This window comes from Lagenorhynchus albirostris, chromosome 8 (assembly GCF_949774975.1).
Source record: "Lagenorhynchus albirostris chromosome 8, mLagAlb1.1, whole genome shotgun sequence".
NCBI lineage: Eukaryota > Metazoa > Chordata > Mammalia > Artiodactyla > Delphinidae > Lagenorhynchus > Lagenorhynchus albirostris.
Window position 1 is genome coordinate 878864 of NC_083102.1, and position 23487 is coordinate 902350.

Consider the following 23487-nt stretch of genomic DNA (forward strand, 5'->3'; position numbering starts at 1 on the left):
GAGAACATTGTAGGGTTCTGCTCCTCCGGCTAATTTGCATATCCTTCATCTAGTGAATTTAATTTTAAAGGACTTCTTTTTGTGTTTGGAAACCCTTTTTGTCTCCCGCGAAGATAAGAATGGGCTTTACGCATTGTTCTCGCCTTTATTAAAGCAGCTCCTCCTGGGGTCTCAGTCCTGGCCTGCTGGTGGCTCACGCCCACCAGCTCCGGGTCTGCATTTGGCCATGAAATAACTTGGAGCCGACATTCGACAGAACATGTAGCCACAGCAGAGCTTTTCTTTTCCTCTCAGAGGCCTCAGCAAAGCCTGAAAAAGTGGCAGTGAGTTTCACGCCCCGGTGGAGGGTGATGCTGCAGTTGAACGGGTTTCCAGAGAGGAGTGGTTGCTGGCCGGGAGGGGAGCCTGGGGGCTGGTGCCCGTGAACCAAGTCTGAATGCCTGATGGAGGTCACGGCGTACATCCGGGTGAGGGAGACCACGTACGAACGTATGGGGTCCAGTCCCACTGAGCAGAAGGGATGGGTGAGAGGAAGTCCATGCAGCTGTGCAGGGAAGTCTCAGAGGAAATATACACAATGGTGAATGTGTACGAATGATGCTGGGGAAGATTCCGGAATGGCCTGAGAGTTACAAAATGTGCTCAAGACTACGGGGCTTGTTGCTCTCTTAGGTCAATTTGAGCTAAAATAAATAAATATGGATAAACAAACCAAAAAGAAACCCAAAGGGCTGTGCTTAAGATAAATTGTGTACCTTTCACACATGCTGGAGAAAAGGCACCATTACAGTGTCTCTGGCTACCATCCCCACCAATGAGAAATTTCAGAGAACGAAAAACTTAAATAAAGAGCGAGACAGGCTTTGTTGAAAGGACGTGATGCCCAAGACTGAGAAGTTCGCAAAGAGCACGAAACCACGAGCAGTGGGTTGAAGTCCACGGACGCGCATGTGCCAGCCACCAAGGGGACTTGCAGGTGTGACTGGAAACCACATCAGCCGTCTCTGTGGGCGTTTCCGGCTGAGGGCAGGAAGATGGGGGCCCTGGGTGGGTTCTCGGAGGACCCCAGCTCCAGGCAGGCCCTCGGGGCACTGTCGCTCTCTGGACGAGGATGGAGGTGGACTAGAGGTGGATGCAAAGGTGGCATGCTTCACGGTTCCGGCTCGCGTTGTTAGGAGGTGCCATGGGCATCACGGCAGAGGCTCCTCGTGTAAACAGCCCCTGGTGGGGACAGCCTCAGCGAGATGCAGAGGCTCGTGCTGTCCTTGGAAAATACAAGGAAACTTGGACAAAGTGGGGTTTTGGGGGCAGATTCACCACTTGCTGAACAACAGCCTTTATAGAACAGAACCTGTGGGTTAATGTAAAGATGAACAGTGGTGACCGGTCCCCGCCGCAGGGTGCCGCTCCTGGGTCTGCCCTTGTTGTGTGTGTGTGCCCGTGTGTGAGGGCCCACGCGTGCAGTTATTTGGAGGAGGTCCACTTTGGGGAGGGGTGGTTAACACCCTGCGTCACGTGAGGAACATAATAGGATCGGATGGAGCAGAGCGGGGACAGCCGTGGCGTCCTGACCCAGGTGACAGTGATGGGCCGCCTGCCCACCTGATCTGTCACACCTGCGGAACAGGTGACGCTCCTGGGACTCCCGTAGCGGTTAATGGAATGACCGGGAAGACAGCGATCCCTCGTGCTGATGCTGGAGGGACGAGGTCACGTCCGGGCCACTTTCCAGTGGATCCCGGACGCTCCGACTGCCCGCAGGACGCACCTCCATCACGTCTGTCCCATCCATCCCAGGGTTTTCATTTCTCAGGGACAATTCCGTGGAGTGCTGTGTCAGTTCTCAGTGACAAACCCTTAATGGACGCAACCCCTTGTCAGCACGAGTCTGGGTCCCTGGGCTCCCTGGCTGGACCCTCAGGCAGGACGTGGACCCTGAGAGGCGGTCAGCCCGGAGGGTCCGCAGTGGCGCACTTGGGGGCGGGTCACCATGAGGGTGAAATGACATCACTTTCCAAGGCGACGCCCATGGTTTTCCGAGGATGATGCTGCCATCAGGAACGTTGCTCAGGTAGGCTCCGGGGTGACCTTCCAAGCAGATGATGCCCCTTCTAGAAGTTTCTGCTTTGTCGGAGGTGCCCGTGGGAAATTTTCTGGTAGAAACGAGGACGCGTGTCTTTCCTCCACAGCCTCTGAGGCCATGAGCTGAGGTCGGTCAATAGTGGGCCCCGTTCCCACGACGGTGGCTGGAGCAGCCCGACTGCAGACGTGTTCAGATGCGGGGAAACACGCATTTTAGAATCGAGGAAACATGACATGTTAAGACCTAGACTTTGGGTAGAAACAAAGTACTGTACGGATGGGGCTGGAGCCGGCTGGACCGGTTACTGGAGCTCGTCTTTACTTTTCCAGGAATTTTGAGCCGGTTATTAAACAGCCATTAGGAAAAATTAAGCTTTACACACTTGCAGTTAATTATGTTAAAGACAAGAGGCCTCGATACCCAGCCAGGCGCCTGTACATTTCACCACTGCCGGGCGCTGCGGCTCCCCTCCCCCTCCGCACCCCACTGGGGGCCGGAGCCGTGGTCACAGAGGGGAGAGGTTGGGGGCGTGTCTGGCGGGGAGGCGGCTGCCAGGGCCTGGGGCGAGGAGCCCGCGCGGACCCTGGACTGGCCTGTGGCAGGGGTGCTCGGGGGACACGGGGGAGCTGTGCTGAGGCTGACTCTCCCGCCACGTGTGGGACGGGGACAGGGCCCAGGCACAGAGCCTTCTGCACAGCGTCGGGAGCGGGCGTGGGTCTTCCGGCAGCGAGCGAGGCCCACAGTCACCTCGGGGCTCCGCGGGCTTGTGCAGGACACAGTCAGGACCTGTCCCTTGTCCCTCAGGCCCGTCCCCGCAGCCGTCACACTGCCCGCCCGGTTGGGGACCCATGGCGGCCGAGCCTCAGGTGTCTCCACCTGGCCTTCCCAGCAGCTTTGCTGACCCCTGGACTGGGTCATCTGCGTCTTACTGCCCGGCTGGTTTGTTCCTTCCTGAGCCTGGAATGCCTGTCGCTTCTCGCAGCAATGGCGGAGCACTTTCATTTCCATCTTTACTTTGTGCTTTGTGTCCCTCCGCCTATTAAAGGCTCACTATTATCCCCAAGGAGCCTGTCATTCAGCAAAATGCCTCCCTTGTTCACAGGGGAACATGAAAATCAATTGCTTTATACTCTATCACTTAAGAATATTCTCCTCCATTCAAGGTTTACCTTTGGGCCACCGGCCCTCCCTGCCCCTCGGCACCCCCCAGCTTAGAGCTCTTAAAGTGCTGGCGCTCTATCTAACCCCAGGTTGGCGTCTGCCCCACCCCCCGCCCCGCCCCAGTGCTTGCATAATTACCTAAATGTAAGAAATAGGAAAACTTTCTACCAGACGATGAGAGAGCCCCAGAGGCCGGGGAGGCAGGCCATAGCAGGATCCGGGTTGTATCCCTCTGAAAGATATAATTTCATTACCCAAGACTAACGTAGGTGTTTTACAATAAGAGGTGAAAGTAATTGCTATTTTCCTGCTATCTCGTTCTGCATTAATCACAGTTGCAATGCACTCTTCCTTCTTAGGGTTTGCAATAAAATCTGTTTTTTTCTGGGTTTCATTTCCAAAATGACAGGGGCTTTATCCGAAAGAATACTTCTACAGAATCGTAAGCCAAGGTCAATTGCTTTGTGACACACCTCCTCTCCAAGAGGTGGGGCCGCGGGTTGCTGTGCTGGCGTCGGGATTAACTGGGCTTCCTCTCCGGCTGCTAATCGTTTCCGGGGCTCAACCCGCTTGGTCTGACACGGAGGGTAATTTATTCTCGGACAGTCTTCCTCGCTCTAAGTCAGGAGCAAACTAGGATGAGGGTTGATTGTGGTGGAGGCAAATTATTATAGGATATTCTCCTGGGGCAGGAGTAAGAGGGGTACAGCAGCTCCCAGGACTCACGGAACGAAGGCGCCGTTCAGTCTCGCCTGCTAGCGAGTCTATCTTGTGAACGCGGAATGCGTGTGAATGGAACCCAGTTCCCAATGATTATACACTTGTAACCATCATATCGTTCCACAGTAAAGCTCTACAGTTTGCAAAGCAGGTCTGCCCACCATTTCTCAACCAGTCTTCACAAGGATACTGTGAATTTCCTATGGACGTTCTGTGGGCAAAGCTGGAGGGACTCACGTCCTGGTCCTACATCTGCCGGCCCCTCGGTAGGGAGCCCCCTGCCCCGGTTTCCGCCCCAGGCTTGTCCACAGCACCCGTTAAAACGGCGATCTGGCAGTGACTATGGAAGTGTCTGCAGAGGGAGACGCTCAGGGTGTCTGGAGAACGCTTGCCTCTCCAAGCTGACCGCTTACTTCTTAATTTCCCCTAACAGTTGACAACAAGGACCAACTGGAAAAAATGTCTGGACTGAGAGTTCTTCGGACCGGCGTCGGCTCGGTGAGTAGCTGCGGGCAGTGTGGCCCGGGCGGCCTGAGGCTCGGGCCGGGGGCAGAGGCCAGTCGGCACCAGGCGGGGGGCAGTGGTAGCGGCGGCCCCGGCGTCTGGGCCGGGTTAGTCCTCCCGTCCCGTCGGCAGAGGTGCTGACGCGCCATGCCAGGCTCGCCTGGCACTGTTTGGTTGCCTTTGAAATCGTGATTCGGTGTCTCCCAAGGAAAAGCGGTCGTGGCTAAGAAAACGTTGGATGCTTCGGAAACGTGTGCTTCCTCCTCCAGACGATTCTCAGTTGCTGAGTCTATATAGCAAAAGAAGTTGCTCTTTCCTCTGGGCCTGGTGGGCACGCTTCCGTCTTCCTTGCTAAAGGCGCGTATGGGGCGGGGTATGAGAGGAGGACTGCTGATAGATTTAATGGCCCTCAGAGGCGTCGTGCCCCAGCGTCGCTGCGCTGGCCTCAGAAGCAGGTACTTGACCAAACTCTCCATCAGCAATTAGAGCCGCTGGTACTCAGCCCCAGGCCCTGGCGGACGCCGGAGCCCCACATCGTGGGCAATTGATGAGTTGTACGCACAGCGGCGGACGCGACTCCTCGCGGGGGTGGCTGTCTGTGCTCGCGCGTCTGAAATCCCAGATGTCACGGCGCCCGCCGTGACGGTAATTAACTAGTAAGGGCACTTACTTACGACGCTCCTCGCCCAGGGCAGAGATGCCCCCACGAGCCACTCCAAGGCCAGCCGCTGTCTTTGGGGGGGCTCCGCTCGGCCGGCACGGTCCCGGCTCCTGGAATAAGAACTTGTTTAGTGGCCGGTCCTCCGCAGACGGAGCCTCCAGCGCTGCAGGCAGTGGGCGGGCGCCTCGCCGGGGGCGCCTCGCCGGGGGCGCTGGCCTTGAAGTCACCGTGTTCCCGGCACGCGGCGGGCAGCTCGGTGACCACAGACTCATCAGAGCGCGGGGCTGGGTTGATGAGGCTTCGACAGCTGAGGACACCCTGGTCTTTTCTCCCGAAACTCACAGTAACTTTGGCGGCCGGGGAGGGGGAGGGGGGCGCCGGGAGTCTGTGGGTCCCTAAGACCATCTGTACCACATGGGGTGCAGTGACTACTGGCGGGAAGGGCCAGAGGGCTTGGAGGATCCGGGCCCGCGACGGAAGGTTCTGACCCGCAGCCCCTCCCCTCCGCCTCGTCCCTTGGCCTCCGCAGGTGTCCCTCCTTCAGGAGCAGCCCTGGTGCCCAGCGGCCGGGGGCAAGTCCAGACTGACTCGGGTTGGGGCCCTTGGTGTTCTGGGGTCAGAGGAAGCTCAGGCGCTGGGCCTAACCCTAACCCCTCCCTGTGCGGGGGGCAGGAAGTGTGTTCCATAGAGGCGGGCTGGGCCGCCCTGGAGCAGGGGGCAGGCAGGGCCAGGGGGGCAAGGTGCAGAGCCGGGGGCTGGGAGGTGCCTGGAGCCGCCCGGTCCTCCACCCGCCCCGTGGTTGCGGTTCCTGGGCAGCGGGGAGGGTGGCGGCGGTGTGCTAGGACTTTGCAGACTCATCTCACTAGAGGTCACAGGCACAGATCCCAGAGGATGCTCACCGCCCACCACCCTCCTCGCGCCCAGCAGGCAGCGCCCAGCGCACACACACACGGCCGCCCCATCTGTGACCTGCCGCCTGCATCCCTGCGCGGAGACCCGCGCCTCCCTCGGGGAGCCCACACCCCCTCCCTCCGGGCACGGTGCCCCCCCACGGCCTCCTTCCTGTCCTCTCGTCCCCTCTCCTGCGTCGCCACTGCTCCGTCTCCCTGGCCCCATCCGGTCAGCACACAGATATGCTCCGGTGTTTTCTGATTCACTAAAGTAAGAGCTCCCGGGACGCTGGTCTCACCACGTCAGCGCTTTTGCCTCCCACTGGCTCCCCGTCTCTTTCAACACAAAACTACCCGCACGTGTGTCTGTATCCCTCGTGCGGACACATCAGCACCTGTTTGCTCCTGACACCCGGCCAGGCCTGGTCCCCACTGTCCACTGGACAGTCCACCGTCTGCAGCCCCAGAACCTCAGCTGTCGGCCCATCTGCAGTGGTCACTGTCCTGAGCGTTGCTGACTCACCTTCTGAAGCCCGGCTGCTCTGAGCGCCTCTTTCTGTGGGATCTGCGTCTCCCTGAGGCCATGGGCTTTATATTGTTTGTATGGTGATGACCCCAGAGTCTACCTGCAGCCGGGCCCAGTCACTGTGTTCCAGGCACGCAGAGCCGCCGGCCCCTGCCTTTCCGTCCTTGGAGACCTGTGACGCATTCCCCGAGCCCGGGCAAAGCAGGGCTCCTAATGTCCCGCCACCACCTGGCTCTGCCGCGGCTCCTCGGCCCGGTAGTGGAAGCTGGTGACGTGCTACCCAGGAACTGGGAGCCTGGGTTGCTCTCGGCTTGTCTGTGAAGATGACAACCTAACCTCAGAGGGACGTCCTCTGCCTGTTCCAGGTGCCCGTCTCACGTGGGGGCAGGAGGTCCCGGCTAGACTGGGGGCGGGAGGCGGGCGCTGGGCACAGGGCAGAGCAGAATTCCCGCTGCGCCACTCCTGCATTTTCATCGAGTCTGATCCGCTTCCTCTCTGGTCCCCAAGTGGCCAGAGCCTGACCTCACCCTCCCTGGGGGCAGAAAACGGCCACCTCCCAGACCATTAATGGGTACCTCATTCACCGATGGAAACGTGGGTGAGAAGCTTGTCCACCCTAGTCCTCCCTGAGCCGCCTTTGCCTTCTTAGGGCCCCAGGGGTTTCCTTGGTCCACGCAGACCAGCTCTCCAGTCTCCTGTCCTCTTCCACGTGGCAGTTTTCCATTTCAAAAGGCAGTTCTGCTGTCACTTTTGAAGTTGTCTGGGGTCATTCTCATGGGTTCTCAAGCCCAGAACCCACATTCATGCAGCTTTGCCTGACCGGTCTCCAGTCTGGATGGAGGGAAGGAGCGTTTGTATATTTGGAGTGAGTTTTGGATCGTGAAAACGGGAGCAGAGACATTTTTAAAAAGCTAAGAGTACTTCCTTTTCTAACTTTAGTTGCCTCCTGCAGTGTTGAGCCTGATTTTGACGCTTCTGGTTTTCTTTGGAACGTATTCGATATGAACGTCTCTGCTAATTCCTGACTCTGGAAAGTAATGCAGAGTTTGATTCCTCGAAATCTAACGGCATTTACCGCGTGTCTCCCTGGTGCTTGTGATTCCACATGTGATGACAGATAGCGGAATTAAAACCTTTTAAGCCAAATGGAAACATCTCAAAACAAAATTTAAAGGAAATGAACAGGCTACAGTAGACACGCACGTTCCTGATAGATTGGTGGTATTTTGACGTGTTTCAAAATCTGATTTCTGATATCTTGAAAGTATTCACATTTTTTCAGATGAATAAAGTCATGTTTCTTCCAAAGGGAGATTATGATATTACCAAGAAAAACTCAAATATTTGGAAGAAAAATAGATGATTGTCCCCAGGCGAGCATTTCCATGAGTGTGACTTCCAAGGTGTATCTGAAATAAGTCATAACTTCCTAAGTTCTCGATAGTGTGATAAGCGCAGTATGATTAACGATGAAACTGCCCACGAGTTTCAGCAGGAGTCTCAGTGCAGCCGCGGGAGGCTCGGGGCTTCAACAGGGAAACCCAGAAGCAGCACGTTCCCAGTGCAGACGCCCCGCTCAGCCCCGATGGGCTGCCTCCCAGGCAAAGTCAGGCAGGAGGGGACAGGCCTCCATGCAGGTTCTGGAAGAGAGAGGAGGAGGTTTTCCTGGACCCGTTGAGGGTCCTCGGCTCCAAAACGTAAACTGATGAAGACAGAAAACAGGAGCGAAGCGGCACATTTATTTAATCTGAGTTTCACGGGACACGTAAGGGGGTGAAGCCTGCAGACGTGGGTAGACCGGCCGCCTTCTGATGGGTTGGTGGGGAGGGCCGGGGGGCGTGGGGACCCGAGGTGGGTCTGCAGCAAACCAGGTACAGGGCGGGCACAGCTCCCACGAAGGTCTCAGGCCTGCTTCGGGGAGAAGGGGGTGGAAAGGTTGGAGACACCTTCGGCCGAGGTGTCGTGTTTGGGGCAGTGTGTCCCGCACCCACCACTCATGCCGTGGGATGTCAGACCTGGTTTCAGGTACTTCAAAGAGCCCTGGGCTTCCAGAGCTCTGCTCTACGGAGGCGGGAGGCCGCGGGGCCCCAGCAAACCGCCGTCCACGCGCTGGTTTAACCCACTGAGCTTCCCTTGCTCAGTCACTGTTTGGGGTCCTGGGTAGGATTTTGTCCAAAGAAAGGATTTTTGTGGCCAAGACTGTGTCGATCCCCAGAGCTCCTTGAGAGTCTACGAATCCGTGGTCGTGCTCCTGCCCCCACAAGTCAGTGTGACTTTGTCGTGCGACGTGTGTGTTGGTGGGTGTGTGTGCCTGACAGCCGTCCCATGAGGCCGAGCGGGTGGGACGGGGGTCCGTGATGGATGTCTGAGAAAATGGCTCGTTTCCTCTGCAAACCCCACTTGGTCATCGCCCGTCTGCTGGAAGGGATGCTGCTGCTTTAATGAGCGTTACCAAAACCTGAGCCCAGTGGTTTAGGGATTTCTGAGAGCAACTGGGCATCACACGTCAGTGGACAGAGAAATTCAGGCGGGGATGGCCCGAGTCACGGGGACCCTCGGGGGAGCGAGTGTCCAGCCGAGTCCCCGGAGACCCGACAGGTCTGGATGGACTCGGGGGAAGACTTGACGTCGAGGGCCCTTTGCCAAGGCCTGGAGAAGGCACGGAGTGACCCCACCCCCCAGCGAAGACGGTGGGACGCAGCTCCACGTGGTCCGCAGTTTGAGGGGAAGCTGTCACCCCCCACGTGTCGCTTTTCACACGTGGACGGAGCCGGCACCTGCCTTTAGCACACTTAGTAAACACCAGCAGGTGTGCAGTCGGGACTCACAGGTGATGGGGCACTTGGCTTGCGGGAGCGCGTTGTGGCCGTGTCAGTGGGTGACTGGCTCTCGGGCCTGGGGGGCGGATAAGTTTGCGGTGAGGCGGGAAGCCCCGTGGCAGCTGGGGGCTGGGGGGCGGACGCGTCAGAGGACCCTCCAGTAAGGAGCCTGCGGGTACCTGGTAACATCCCGGCATCCAGTCCGAAGCCTCATCCTTGGAAGTGGTTACAGAGGTACTTACGGGTAATAGTCTCGGTTCTTTAATAAAATCAAAAGTGCTAACACTTAACCTCGACTCTTAGAAAGCAGCATGACAGTGGGAATCTATTGCTTTAAAAAAACTTACACTTCAGGCTTCCCTGGTGGCGCAGTGGTTGAGGGTCCGCCTGCCGATGCAAGGGACGCGGGTTCGTGCCCGGGTCCGGGAAGATCCCACATGCCGCGGAGCGGCTGGGCCCATGAGCCATGGCTGCAGAGCCTGTGCATCCGGAGCCTGTGCTCCACAGCGGGAGAGGCCACAACAGTGAGAGGCCCGTGTACCGCAAAAAAACCCAAAAAACAAAAAACACTTACCCTTCAGATCAGTAATCATACTCCCAGAATTTTATCTTAAGAGTATCATTCACTAGCTAAGAAAAGGAAAAAACAAAGCTTTGGAGAAACCAAAACTGACCTAAGTATAAAACAGAGGAAGGTAACTAATTATATTATAGTAATCAAATAAACGGACTCAGTGATTTCACTAAAAATCGTTGTGACACCTCTGAACTTAAGGGCAGCTGTGAAAACTGTCTGTGCCCACAGATCCGGGCTGGAGGACCACATGCAAGTGTGAGGTCAGCTCTAGAACGGGGTTGGTGGGACTATAAGCGAGTTCTCTCCTTTTCCAAAATTTTTGTTAGTACCATTCCCTGGACCGGGGCACGAACCCGTGTCCCCTGCATCGGCAGGTGGACTCTCAACCACTGCGCCACCAGGGAAGCCCCCATTTTTTAACTTTTTATTTTGAAATCATTATAGATTCACTGGAAGTTGCAAAGACGGTATAGAGGTGTCCGTGCACACTTCACCAAGTCTCCCCTGTGGTTACATCCACATAATTCTAGGTTTGGAGTCAAACTGGGAGATGGATATCGGTTCAATGTGTGTGTGTAGCTCTTTGTCGTTTTATCTTCAATACCACTTTTAGTTTTAATAAAGAAAAAACATGCAACCAAAGTAACCGAGCACATCCTCGCTTTTCAATCAGCGAGGACACAAGAGGAAACACCACCCCGTGTGCGTGGCGCGGCTCCCAGGTGGCGTAGAGAACGTTTCAAATAACTTGAGTCACCGCATATTTATGAAGACGGTGCTGTGTGTATAGGCACAAGCAGGACGCAATAAGTAATTAGAAATATCCTGGGTTCAGATCAAGGCCCATATTTAGAAATTCAGGAGAAAGAGCCCTGGCGTGTGTGGACAGCAGAGGGGCAGGAGAGGCCTGGAGGATCCCACCTGACGCCCCGGGCAGGTGCAGGGCTGCGACAGGTGGAGGATGGGTCTTGTCAGATAGAGACAGAGCCGCGGACTCGAGCGCGTGAAGGAGAAGTCGGTAGCGTTTGCAGTTAAGTATAACGAATAAGACGGAGACGGTGTTGGAGCTGACAGGGTCTCTTGGGTGAGGACTCCGAGTTGAGTCTGAGATGATGCTGGGTTCCCAAGTGCGCGCTGGAACCGTGAGGACTCCGGGACTCCTCGGCGGGGCTGCCATCCACCCTCCACCCTGGCGGCTCCCGCACCCCTGCCAGCCTCAGGCCGGCTGCGCCCAGAGAGCAGAAGGTGGACACCAGCGGTCACCTGGGGCGAGGGGTGTCCTTGGCCACCAAGGGCCCTGCCCTGTGCCCGTCCACGTGGGCCCTGGCTCCTCAGCGTTGTAATTGTGTGCCCATCCCCTTGTTTTATTCAAATCTGTGTTTCTAGACAGAGAGCATTGATATTTTTTCTTCTCAGTGCAAAATGTGCATCAGTCCTTGTTTACTTGTCAGTATTCCTAATTTATGTTTAAAAAGGGAAATCTGCCTGAAATTGCATTAAAATATTTGCAGCGGCCTGTCCGAAGCTGCCCCGAGGATTCCCCACACGGGCTGAGGTGTCGTGATAGAGGTCAGAGTTCAGGGGCGGCCATACGCCCTTCCGTGGTGGCACACCCCCACCTCTGCTGGCGGGGCCCCCTCGGGGCTCAGCGCCCTCCGCCCGATGCAGCGCTAGCCACCGCTGTTCATACCCGTCTCCTATTTCTCAAAAGTGAAGAAAATCACACGCAAATGCGTTCGGTATAATTAACCGCGCTTGACATATTGGCAAATATGGGCTTATTACGAAGCGGCGCCCTTTTCTTCTGAAATGCTGCATAAAGCAGCCTGTCACGTGGGCCCGCGGGTGTCTTTTCAGTCCTTTTCGTGATTAAAGCGGGCGAGGTGCCGTGTGATGAGGCAGTTGCTATAGTGACAGATTCGATCGTTATTCAATATCAAGGTAAATAGTCACGGAAAATGAAATAAGTATCGTCTGCCGGTGGCAGGGGCAGCTCAGTGTCCCCCACGCCCCCTTTCTGACATTTCAGCCACGTTTATCTAGAAAGTGCGTGATGTGTGTCTCCTTGCCAGGCGTGGCCGTGGTCCGGCTGGGACTGGACGGTCGTCCCCCTAAGACACGGAGGGGCCGTCCGTCTCAGTAACGCAGCCGGTAGCGTGGAAGCAGAAGTTAATTTCCAGGTAAAAAGCCGACCTCTGGAGACGCTCGTAAGGGCCCTCGGAATGTAATATTCCAGAAACCCCTTTTCAGTCCTCAACCCGCAAGACTCGGAATTGCTTGAAGGAGGGTGAAGAAAACTAGAGGCAGGCACACAGGGCACACCCCTCCCCACTGCCCAGCTTCCTACAGAGCAGCTCTGTCGAGCCGTCCTGGGCGCCCCACGCGCATCCCCTCCAGGGTCCCGCCAGGCGGACACACTTCACGTATGGGGAACCAGGCACAAAGGAGTTAAGGTTAAAACGCCCTCCGGGTGGTCACCTCCAGAGCCGGAGCCTCGCGGCCTTGAAATCAGAGAGTCTTGAGTTCCGCCTTTAGTGAAAGGGTCCCAGCGGCGTCTGTCACTTGGAGATGCGTCCGCTGGAGGGTCAGCCTCAGAGTTGACTTCCGGTCTCCTGCCCACAGATGCCCGTCCCCCTGGAAGCCCCACACCAGCGGCCAACGCGTCCTCGGACTCTTGCCCGAGATTCCCGTAGGGGAGGGCGTATCGGGGGTGCGTCACTTTGCAGGAGCTGCAGGAACCCAGGGCTCAGGCCCACCCTAATGACCTCACTGTCACTTGATCCCCTCTGTAAAGGCCGCGTCCAGAAGTCCTGGGGGTCAGGACTCCACTTCATCCATCCCGAGGGGGTACGCGGCTCAGCCCGTAGCAGGCCGGCGGTGGCAGCCCTCCTGCCGCGCTGAGGACCGTGCTTTCAGAACCTTCTTCCCGCCCCCGGCCCGGGGATCCCGGAGTCGGGGGATGGGGGAGCTGCTCCGGGTGGATTGCTGAGAAGGTGCGTGTCACCCAGGGCTCCCCCGTCCCCTCCCTCCTGCCCGGCCCCTCCGTGGCGTTCCCCAGAGTATGCTGAGTCCCGTGAGTTCAGGTCTGTCTCTCAGCCTGTGAGCTCCGGAGTGAGCCCCATGTGTGTCTGTCGCCCGGTGCCTCCTGACACGAGGCAGGAACTCAGGAACCCCTGGCTGGGCCAGTGAATCGCGAGCCCTGGGGTGCAGGTGGACGCCCACCCTGGCGCACGCCAGTTCATCGTGCTGGCTTCTTCCTGGGTCCCTCGACAGCTCTCCTGCTGCTTCGAAGCCTCCCTGAAAGCTGCGTTGCTCTGGAAAAGGTTTCCTCCTGACCCGGGCCCGCTTTCTCTGTCATCCCTGAAATAACAGGGCCCCCTCTTCTGTGTTGGCCCCAAGGCAGCTGTGGCCCTTCTGTCTTTGACTGCAAGCACCCCAGGCCACATCTCCATGGCAACTGACATGACTCCCTCAATTGCTGATTTGAATACTTCCCCTCTGCTTCATCCATGGGTTAAAATAAAAAGGCGGTTTTCACCCATGTGAAGTAATTAGTAATCAGTGTAACACAAAATATAATCAAGGGCCACATTTAAAATAATCTCACGTCGAACAGATGTGCAGCCAGTGCCATGGTGGCGAGCGCGGTAGAGGTGAGTGTGGTTTAGCAAGATGGTCCACACGTCTCCTGCAGTGAGAACGGGGCCCACCACACAGGCGTCTCCTTGACACTGGGTGTACCTGGCACCGGCAAGGCCACTGGTGTTTCCCCAGCAGTCAGATGCCTCAACCCGCGTCTAAGCAGAGTGGTTACAGGTGGGAAGGGCGGCTGGCGCTGCAACGGTGGCCCCAGGCCGGGGCTCGGTCCTGGGCAGCATCCGGGGAGGCCAGAGGTCCCATGGACCCAGCAGAACCACCGCTCCCTTCACCTGGACTCCGGGGCACAGTGCCCTCTCGGTGGCTCCACTCCAGGCCCTGAAATCGGTCCACGAAACCCCGCCCTCACTGGGGCCACAGGTCCTGTGATGTCTCCACATCCCTCCCAAATGGGACCCTATTAATAAGCCTCGGTGCCCGTGTTACCCCACGTCACCACAGGGGTAGCATCTGCAGGACTGGCCTCGTGACCTGCCCTTGTCCTGCAGGGCTGCCCACAACTGGCGGGTGGCCCTCAGCCCTGGGGTCCTGCTGCCTAGACCGGGCCACCGCTGACCCGGGTGTCAGGGTCCCAGGGCTTCTGTAACAAAGCGCCACTAACTGGGGGCTGAAAACGACAGAAATGCATATTCTCTCGCAGTTCTGAGGCCAGATGTCCAGAACCCAGGTGTCAGGGCCAGGCGCCTTGGGGGGCTCCGGGGGAGGGTCCTTCCTGCCTCTTCCTGCTCCTGGGGCTGCCGCGTCCGCAGCTGCATCCCTCCAGCCTCTGCCCCGTCCTCTCACGGCCTCCTGTGCATCTCCTCTTTTGAGGACATGGGTCATGTTGGATTAGGGCCACCCTGCCCCACTGTGACCTCATCTTAACTAGATCGCATCTACAAAGACCCCATTGCCAAGTAAGGCTCCTTCCCAGGACTGTGGGTTGGGAGGTGCACACACCTTTCTGGGAGACACCGTGTGACCCTCAACACCGGAAAATCACAGGTGTCATCCAAGCACCAGGAGCGATTATCAACTGACCTACAGCTGAATCTCTCCTTTGGGGGTTACAGTGACTCGTAAACAGAGTTCGCCTTTCTAGCCACGTGGGTTTCCCGGTTAACAGTCAAGTTTGATTGAATGGACCTCAGGCTACTTTGGGTCCCCTCCTCCCCAGGCCCCCTGCACATACATGCACGCTCTCCAGACCCCCCTGCCCCCCGTCTGCCATGCGTGAACTATGGTGGGCAGATTGGGGCTGAGGAAGGAGACAGCTAAGGTCCACGTCCAGGGCTGGGGCTGTGACTCATCTCTGCTGTCCTGCTAAACTTCACTGGGGGAGAAAGACATGGAAACGGTTCACTTACAGGCCTTTTTGATAATTGCATATTTTCAAGAAAACATGAAAAGTAAATAATTCGTTATTTTTATAAAATTAGCTAATTCTCACTGTATTGTCATATTGTTGTCTTTTTCTCAAGATTCTTGGAAGTTGATTCTTTTTATGGCTGAGTAATATTCCATTGTATATATGTGCCACATCATCTTTATGCATACATCCGATAATGGACATTTAGGTTGCTTCCATGTCCTGGCTATTGTAAATAGAGCTGCGATGAACATTGTGGTACATGACTCTTTTTGAATTACGGTGTTCTCAGGGTATATGCCCAGTAGTGGGACTGCTGGGTCCTATGGTAGTTCTATTTGTAGTTTTTTAAGGAACCTCCATACTGTTCTCCATGGTGGCTGTACCAATTCACATTCCCACCAGCAGTGCAAGAGGGTTCCCTTTTCTCCACACCCTCTCCAGCATTTATTGCTTGTAGATTTTTTGATGATGGCCATTCTGACTGGTGTGAGATGATATCATTGTAGTTTTGATTTGCATTTCTCTAGTGATTAATGATGTTGAGCATCCTTTCATGTGTTTGTTGGCAGTCTGTATGTCTTCTTTGGAGAAATGTCTATTCAGGTCTTCTGCCCATTTTTGGATTGGGTTGTTTGTTTTTTTGTTATTGAGCTGCATGAGTGAGCTGCTTGTAAATTTTGAAAATTAATCCTTTGTCAGTTGCTTCATTTGCAAATATTTTCTTAGTTACACCCCTGAGGCACATTGACACCTGCTGTACTCCACAAATAGGACGTATTATTAAACTAGGTGGTAGGTTAACTGCACAGATAAAATTTTCACCTGCAGAGCTCATGAGACAACTGTGAAACCCTAATTTCCCAACTTCCGTATACACTCCGCCTGCTCGAGCCTGGCGGGGCCCACGGTCACCTCGGGAAGTGCCCTTGGGGGCGGCGGGGCCCCTGGTCTGGTCTCGGGGTCACAGGGGCATCCTCGGGGCCTCCAGACGTTCCTCCTTCCTGAGCCCCCGGCACCTCCCCTCGGGCCCCCGCCGCCGGGCAGGTGACAGCTCGGCACCTGGAGACAAGGCGGGCGGTCCTGCCCCACACGGGGCCCCTCCGGATGCCGAACCTGGACCAGAGCCCCGGGGGGCTGTCCTTCCGGCATCTGGACGGCCCTTCCCGTCTGCTGGATGTGCCTTACCGTCACTCATAGGGGACCCTCAGGACAGCGGGCACGGGGAGAGCCCCTCCCTGGGGTGGTGACCCCAAGCTGCTCGGGGAGGGGCAGGGGCACCAACTCTTCATCAGTCTGTCCGCACAGACTTCACCTTTGTTCCTGTGGAACGAACGCTCAGAGGCAAGTTGGGCTTCTGTGTGTGCAAACCCTGAACCACAGGCTCTGTTTTCTGAGTGACAGCATAAAGCAAAAAGCAGTGTTTTAAGAGGTGAAAGACCGTGATCGCAGGGGAACACCGCCCGCGAGCACAGAGAGGGGCGGCCAGGGCTGGGTGTCTCCATGCCACCTGCGCTGGTTTCCCAGGACGGCCTCAGGGAGTCCCGCAGTCGGGCCGAAACAGACACCCATCGTCCTGGAGGCTGGGATCTGACACCCAGGCGTCGGCCAGGCAGTCCCTCCTGGGCCTCTCTCCTCGGGCACACTTGCCATCTTCTCCCCACGTCCTCACGTGGCCGTCCCTCTGTGTGTGTCTGTGTCCTGACCTCCTCTTCTTATCAGGACGCCAGTCAGTGGATCAGGGCCCACCCATGTGCCCTCATCTTCCGTCAATTGTCTCCTTAAAGGCTCATCTCCAAATGTGGGCAGATCCTGAGGTCCTGGGGTAAGGCTTCAGCGTATGAACTGGGGGGACATGGCTCAGTCCCTAACGCTAACCCTAACCCTAGGGTTAGTTACAAAGGATCACGCTTGGACAACTCAGCTTCTAAGAAATATATGTGTCCTGTGCTCTACAGTATGCCAGACAGTAACTGAAAAACTGAAGACTTCTACGTGCCCGTCAGGGACATAAACATAAATAAATAAAATGTGGTGTGTATGGCTAGAAGCATCATGGGATCGCCTTGTCCAAAGCCCCATCAAATCCGTGGCTTGACCTGGGACACCAGTCACAGCACTGAAGTAGCAGCTACCACGGGTGTAGATAGACGACTGTCCCCATTGCCGGTGGGCGTTCAGGTGAGAGGGCTGGCGCGCTGGCCGCTGGCCGGGCCCCCGGGGCGGTTTTGCAGGGCAGGTGTGTCTTGGGATGTGAGGACCGGGGTGGGATGCGGACGCTCCCCTCCACAGGGCTGAGAGGGCGGTGAAAAATTCTTGACGTTGAGACAATCAGTTGTGTTGCCATTTTATTTATTTGGCAAAGGGCGTCTGTTTCTTTGGCACATTTTCGTTTGGGTGTGCGGCAGGCAGACTAAAGAATTTGTTGTAGAATTTCCCCGGGGGTGTCGGCGGGCTTTGTGATGTAGCCCTTTGGCAGCAGCATAGAAGGGCCTGCTTGTTAAACTGCTAATTTACAGATCTTCTCTAAGTGAGTGCAAACAAGCTGTGGGCCGCAAAGCCCTGCTAATATACAATGTTCAATTTTTAATTTCCAGTCCATCGTAGATTATGGGAATGAAAAACAATATTTAATCCCTCGTTAACACATGAATAAGCGGAAGCTGTCGTTTTCGACCAGACAATAACGGGATTATCTCAAGAACTGTCAGTTTATGTGAAAACATTATGTTGCCCAAATTTTCATAAAAATTAGCAGTGGATGATATTCAAGATCAGAGCGATGGAAAGAGGGAAGTCCGCATCCGTGGTCATAAATATTCATACTTGTCTGCTCAGGAGATGGAAATCTAATCAAGGGGCTATTGAGGCGCTGGCTTTTTTTTTTTTTTAACCAAGACGTTTCATCTAAATTGGGTTTGATATGGAAATTCGTCTCACTGGAGTCCTCCAGGCCGTGAGCACGCAGGGCTCACGGGGCAGGGCGTCCGCTGGGTCAGGTATGGCCCTGGCACAGGCCGCTGGCATCCACCTCCACCTGAGCGATGGCCGTTGCCAACAGCTCGCGCCACTCAGCGTGCTCCGCATTTAATGCGTGCAGTGTTTGGGACTCTCCCTCCCTTTTTTAAGGAAAAAACAACATAATTTCATGCCGGTTAACTCCTAGCTACTGCAGGGTTAAAAACCGTCTGTGTCTTTGCTTTTGTTGACAATTGCCATAAATCAGAAGACACTCTGCATGAAGCTTAATGAAATATGTATGATTTTAAAAAGAAAAGATGGTGACTGCAGGACGCTGCTTTGTGTGTGTGTTCCTGCGACTTCCTCGAAGGCTGTGCTTTTCCCGACCCGTCAGCAGGCGTCTGCCTGCGAGGACCTGCCGCCGTCCGGTGCCACCTGGTCTTCCGTGCACGTGGCAGGCGAGCGGTGAGCGGTGTCCTCCAGCGCTGGGCCAGCGGTCGGAACCCTGTGTCAGTCAGGGCTCCCGAGAGAAGCAGCCGGCCATCGATTCTGGGGCTGAAGTCCTCTGTCTCCCGGGTGGAGGCCCAGGGCAGCTGGTGGTGTCAGTTCCGGTCCGGACCCAAAGGCCGGGGCCCGGGGGAGCGAAGGTGCACATCCCAGCCCACCTCTGAAGCCGAGACCCCGAGCACCGTGGCCAAGGACGGAAGACAGGACAAGTGCCCCCCGGCAGATAGCAGAGTCACCTTCCTCCGCCTTCCTGTTCTGTTCAGACCCTCGGCAGACGGGCTGATGCCCTCACGGTGGTGGGTGACCTACTGATTCACGTGCTAGTCTCTTCCAGAACACAGGCACGGACACACCCAGCCGCCTGGGAGTCCCTCAGCCCGGCCATGGTGACGCGTGAAATTAACTAGCACACTCCTAGAGTTTCTCGTCTTCCCAGCGGCTGCCCTGAGACACTGAGACGGCTTCCTGCTTCCCCAGGAAGGGCAGGGGCAGTTCCAGGGCTTGGGGTGGGGCAGGCGTTTGGGTCTCACACTGTGCTGCTTCCAGGTTGGGTTTCCGCTGCCGCGTGGCCTTGCGGGGCCGTCCTCATTGAGTTAGGAGTGACAGAGACCTGTGACTTCCAGGCTAATCCCGCCCTGGAGGTAAAGACTTAGCATCACAGGCTTCCGGGGTGCCTGTTCCTGGTGGGCCGAGCAGAGCTGCACAGCCCGGACGCCCGGCCCGGGAGAGAAGCAGAAGGATGGGGGCAGGGTGAAATCTCCGTTGACTGTGGTCCTCGAAGGGGAACTTGGTGTAACTGGGATTACTTGTGGTGGTGCTGATATGAATTCTGTTCCTTCAAGGAAAGGGATAATTTGCCGCAGGAAAATAAGAAAATAGTGTTGGATTTAGACGCGCTTCTGGTGACGCTGCCAGCCCAGCACCACTGCTCGCTAATCCCGTCTCCTTGGGGCCGGGGGAGAGTTTGCGGGATGTTGGCCCAGAGGAAACGCTGTTTCTCAGAGTTGGCCCCAGAAATGCAGCGGGAGAGGACTCAGCACAATTAGCAAGTGGTCCCCGCGGCAGGGGGGCGCCAAAGAGGAATTTCTGATGAAATCCCCGGGCACCCGTTCGCTAGGTGTGGTTCGTCCAGACGTTACCACGGAGGAAGGAGGCCCGGGACGGCAGAGCGAGTGTAGGAGGGAAGCGGGTGAGCGAGCAGGAATCAGGATCCTGACCTTGTGGGGAGGAGCCATAGCGGGTGTCTCCCCAGACGAGGACCAGCTTCCGTTCTCCGCAGACGTGGCCGACGCCCCTCCTCCGGGGGGAGCAGGCCTGGCCTCTCCTGACCTCCCCTCCCCGCGGGGCGGCCGCGGCTGCACCACTAGGGTCACACACCCCTGTATCCAGAGTCACAGGGGCCCTAAGGCGGGGGGGCTCCATCTACCGCGAGCTGGCAGGACTCTACCGGGATCTGAGCGGGGGCAGAGGGACGGCCTGGACGTGTCCAAGCTCTGTCTTCGGGGAAACCCGGCTTTCCAGAACTAAGGCTCCCGGGACTGCGCTCAGGCCTGTGGGTGGAAGGAGTTACGGGGACTTATCCTCTCGCGCTGACGCCACCGCCGCAGAAGGGTGATGTGCGACCTTCAGCAAGGTCGTCAGAAATCGCTAGCTTGTATTTTCCCCTCTTCTGCTGTAGGTACTTGAAGCCAAGGGGAGGAGGGGCTCCCCCAGTGCCTGTGGAAGACCTGCCTGCTGTCTGGTTTCCTCGGGCTTGAGGAACTAAAGGCTCCGGGAGAGCACGTGGGACCCACCGGCAGCCTGGACAGGAAACCCACGGCGGGTCAGCCGGGGCCGCAGGGCACAGGCGCTGCCCTCCTGCGAGGGGCTCCTGCACGTAACCCCGGTCTTCCGTTTGTCTGTGTGCATGTATGCGCATGTGTGAGCGTGTGTGTGCATGTGAGAGCGTGTGTGCACACGTGTGCGCGTGCTGCCTGCACACAGACCCATGCTGCTCTGGAAGCCCGCGGGGCCGTCCTCCCCACTTTTTTCTCCTGGGGGCTCAGAAGTTTGCTGATCGAGGGGCAGTCAGGTGGGCCTGCAGCTTCTCTAAAGTGAAAGTCTCCATTAGGGAAAAATGGGGATTCCTTGAGAGAAAAGTGGTTGTGAACATATCAGAAGCAAGAAGGACACTGTGCGCTGGTGGGGACACGTGAGCCGCGCCGGAGCTGGAGGCCGTGGGGTGGGAGCTGTGGGCTGGGGGACAGCGGAAGCAGGTGGGTCTGAGGAGAAAAGGAGGGTCGTGTGCCTAATGGACACGCGTGGCTGTCAGAACAGGCCTGGAAAGCAGTGGGACCTTGGGTTCCAGGCGAGGGAATTCCAGGTGGGTCGGCAGCCATGGGGGTGGCGAGTGCTGGGTGGGCAGCAGCCTGTCCAGTTGGGCCTGGGGGTAGAGGGAGGAAGACGAAGCCCGGGGATGCCGGGGGGTCGGGGAGGGCTGGAGCCGCGGGGCTGGGCGGGGAGAGAGTGCAGGTTAGCCCGCCGCCCGACCCGATGGCTGCTCAGACGCGCACGTGGTGGGTTGGCGCAGTTCCCCCCGTCACCCCTCTCCTCAGGCCCCAGAGCTGGACACAGGCTGTGGAAGTCTGGATTTGGGGGCAGGTGGGCGGCCAGGTCAGGAGGAGGGGAGAGACCGCGGTGTGAATCAGGGAAGAAGTTAACCTTTGGAGCCGAGGGCAGAGGCCCGGGGGAGGGACGCATCTCACCCTGTGTCCCACCCGGGACGCATCCCAGAGGCCCCAGACAGTCGGGATCGACAGCACGGTCCCCGTGTGTGTGCGCACATGTGCGTGCGCGTGCTCCAGCCTGTGTTTAAGGGAACTTTAACCCCCTGACACTCCAGCGTACGTGGAAAATATTCCCCAGTGAAGTCACGGAGGAGCTCGAGGACTCAGTGACAGGAGGGGAGGTGGGGGAGTCATGCGGCGAAGCGGGGCTGCTCCCTGAGGCCCGGGTGTGGACGGGGCAGCGCCCCTGCAGGCGCTCCATGCACCTCCCCCGCAGGCCGGCCCAGAGCCGCCCACGGGCAGTTCTCGCCCGTCACCGAGGCAGGAGCGCCGACGCTCGGCACAGGCTCTGAGCCGCCCAGGGCCTGGGGTTCAGGGGCCGGGGGGCCAGGCCCGGGAGCTGGGAAGCAGCGCTCCGGGGCCCGGGTCTTAGCAGGTGAGAGGAGAGGAGAGCCGTCCCCACCTCACAGTCAACCTCGAGGGTTCCGGGCAGCCTGGCTTCCTCCCGGGGGCGCTGCGTGACCAGTGGTGTCTTGCGCAGCCAAGGGCACCGTGTGGCACATGCCAGTCCCCAGAGCTGCCCCCCGCAGCTCATACTGGGAGGCCCCAGCTGGGGGACATTCTTGGCATCTTGGAGCCCAGGTGAGCTGTTCCCCACCGTCTGGCATCAACAAGCGCAATGGCACATCCGCCCGCAGACCTCGCAGAGAAACCGGCTGTGAAATACTCCACGAGGCCAGCGGGCGCAGCACAGGGCCGGTGACCGAGGGCAGACGGCTCCGCCCCGAGGGGCCGCGAGCCTGGCAGGAGGGGAGCGCCAGGAGAGCATCGCGGCCCGTCCACGGCCCCCGGGGCAGGCCTGGCGTGTTCGTCCCAATTCTGTCCTTTCTCTGAGTTCATCCAACACTTAGAGCTGTCATCTCGGTCTGTGACATGTTTGTCTACTAAGTGAGGGAAAATGTAAACTGCTTGGTCTTTACTTTGGCGCTGAGTGGGGAGCCCTGGACCTCTCTCGTCAGTTGAAACCGTTCACAGGATTCCACATGAAAAAGGGACAACGGAGGCGGCGAGTCCCCAGCCCAGACCCCCACCCCCGGCAGAGGCTCCAGGCCCTTCACAGGCCTCCCGGGCGTCCACGGGCCGGGCTGGTGCTCAGCAGGTGCGCAAAGTGCTCATTCGCGCCCCAGCAAAGCGAAGGATCTGATGTTTCGGTGAAAAACCTCATACTCCTAAACCACATACCTAATATGTCTATTTTTAATTGCGTATGGTGTGGCTGCAGTGGTGCTGGGAGTCCACGACCTTGACTTCGAAGTCTTTATGAGTCTAGGCTCGGCCCTGCGCGGAGCCTGGTGTGAGAGCAGCTGGGGTTGTGGTGGGCATGGTGGCCAGGGCTCCCCACGGCTCCCTGGGAACGCTGGACCAGCGGTAGGGTCCTGCCGGCCCTGCTCCCTTGCCACCGAGAGGGGAAATGGGGCGGATGACCCTGGAGGAGCCATCGGGTGGACCAGCGCTTGCTCTCGGCCCCCGCGGGACCCGTTTGTCTCCCAGCCTGTGCGTCGGGCCCTCAGTTACCTCGGCGAGGGCTCCTGGGTGCCGTCCCTAAGTGGTCCCAGGAGGTGGTGGCATGTGTGTCCTTGTCCTGCTGTTGCAGACTCTGCAGGCTGTGTCCCCAGGGCCCGGCCTTCGGCACGGCTCTGTCCCGCACTCCCCTGGACTCCGGGCCGCTGAGCTTCAAACTGAACCGTGCACCAGCAGGACCCAGACCCCCGGAGGTCTGGGCGGGACCGGCGCCCCGCTCCCCGCCTCCCCGCCAGCCCGCTTCGCCTTGCACAGGCCCATTCAGTCTCTGAGATCCATTCATGCTGATTGACGGGGATCCGGTCCGTCCTTCCGGCCCTGGCGTCAGGTTCCAGGTTAAATGCAAGTCTTAGCTAACCCATCCACCCTGAGAACGGCCCAGCTGTCCCACGGTGTCACGAGCGGGGCTGTGGTGGCGTCTTTCTGGGCAGGGAGCTGTGGCTTCTCAGGATGCGCGGACGGGGAGGGGTGGGTCCCAGGGGAGGCCGCCACGCTGAGCTGGTGGCCCTGCTGCCAACCTTGATGCTGCAACTCACGGGCGGTGTGACTGTAGGAAGGTGGGAGCCTCTGCGAGTGACGGCCCTCCTTGCCATTGCGAGGACGGAGGGGCGCACGCGGCGGGGACGAGAGCAGAGGTGGTGGGCACCGTGCGTGCATGCATGTGTTTTATCTGTGTGTGCATGTGTATATATGTGTACACGCATAGTATCGGGCATCACGTATAGTA

General features: G+C 57.8%; 1 protein-coding gene across 1 annotated transcript in view; it reads left to right on the top strand.

Moving 5' to 3' along the window:
• PTPRN2 (protein tyrosine phosphatase receptor type N2) overlaps window positions 1–23487 on the top strand; it is a 673487-nt gene that overhangs the window by 413588 nt on the left and 236412 nt on the right. Inside the window, 1 exon segment of the mRNA XM_060156261.1 lies at window positions 4398–4462. Coding sequence (XP_060012244.1) covers window positions 4398–4462 — 65 coding nt within the window.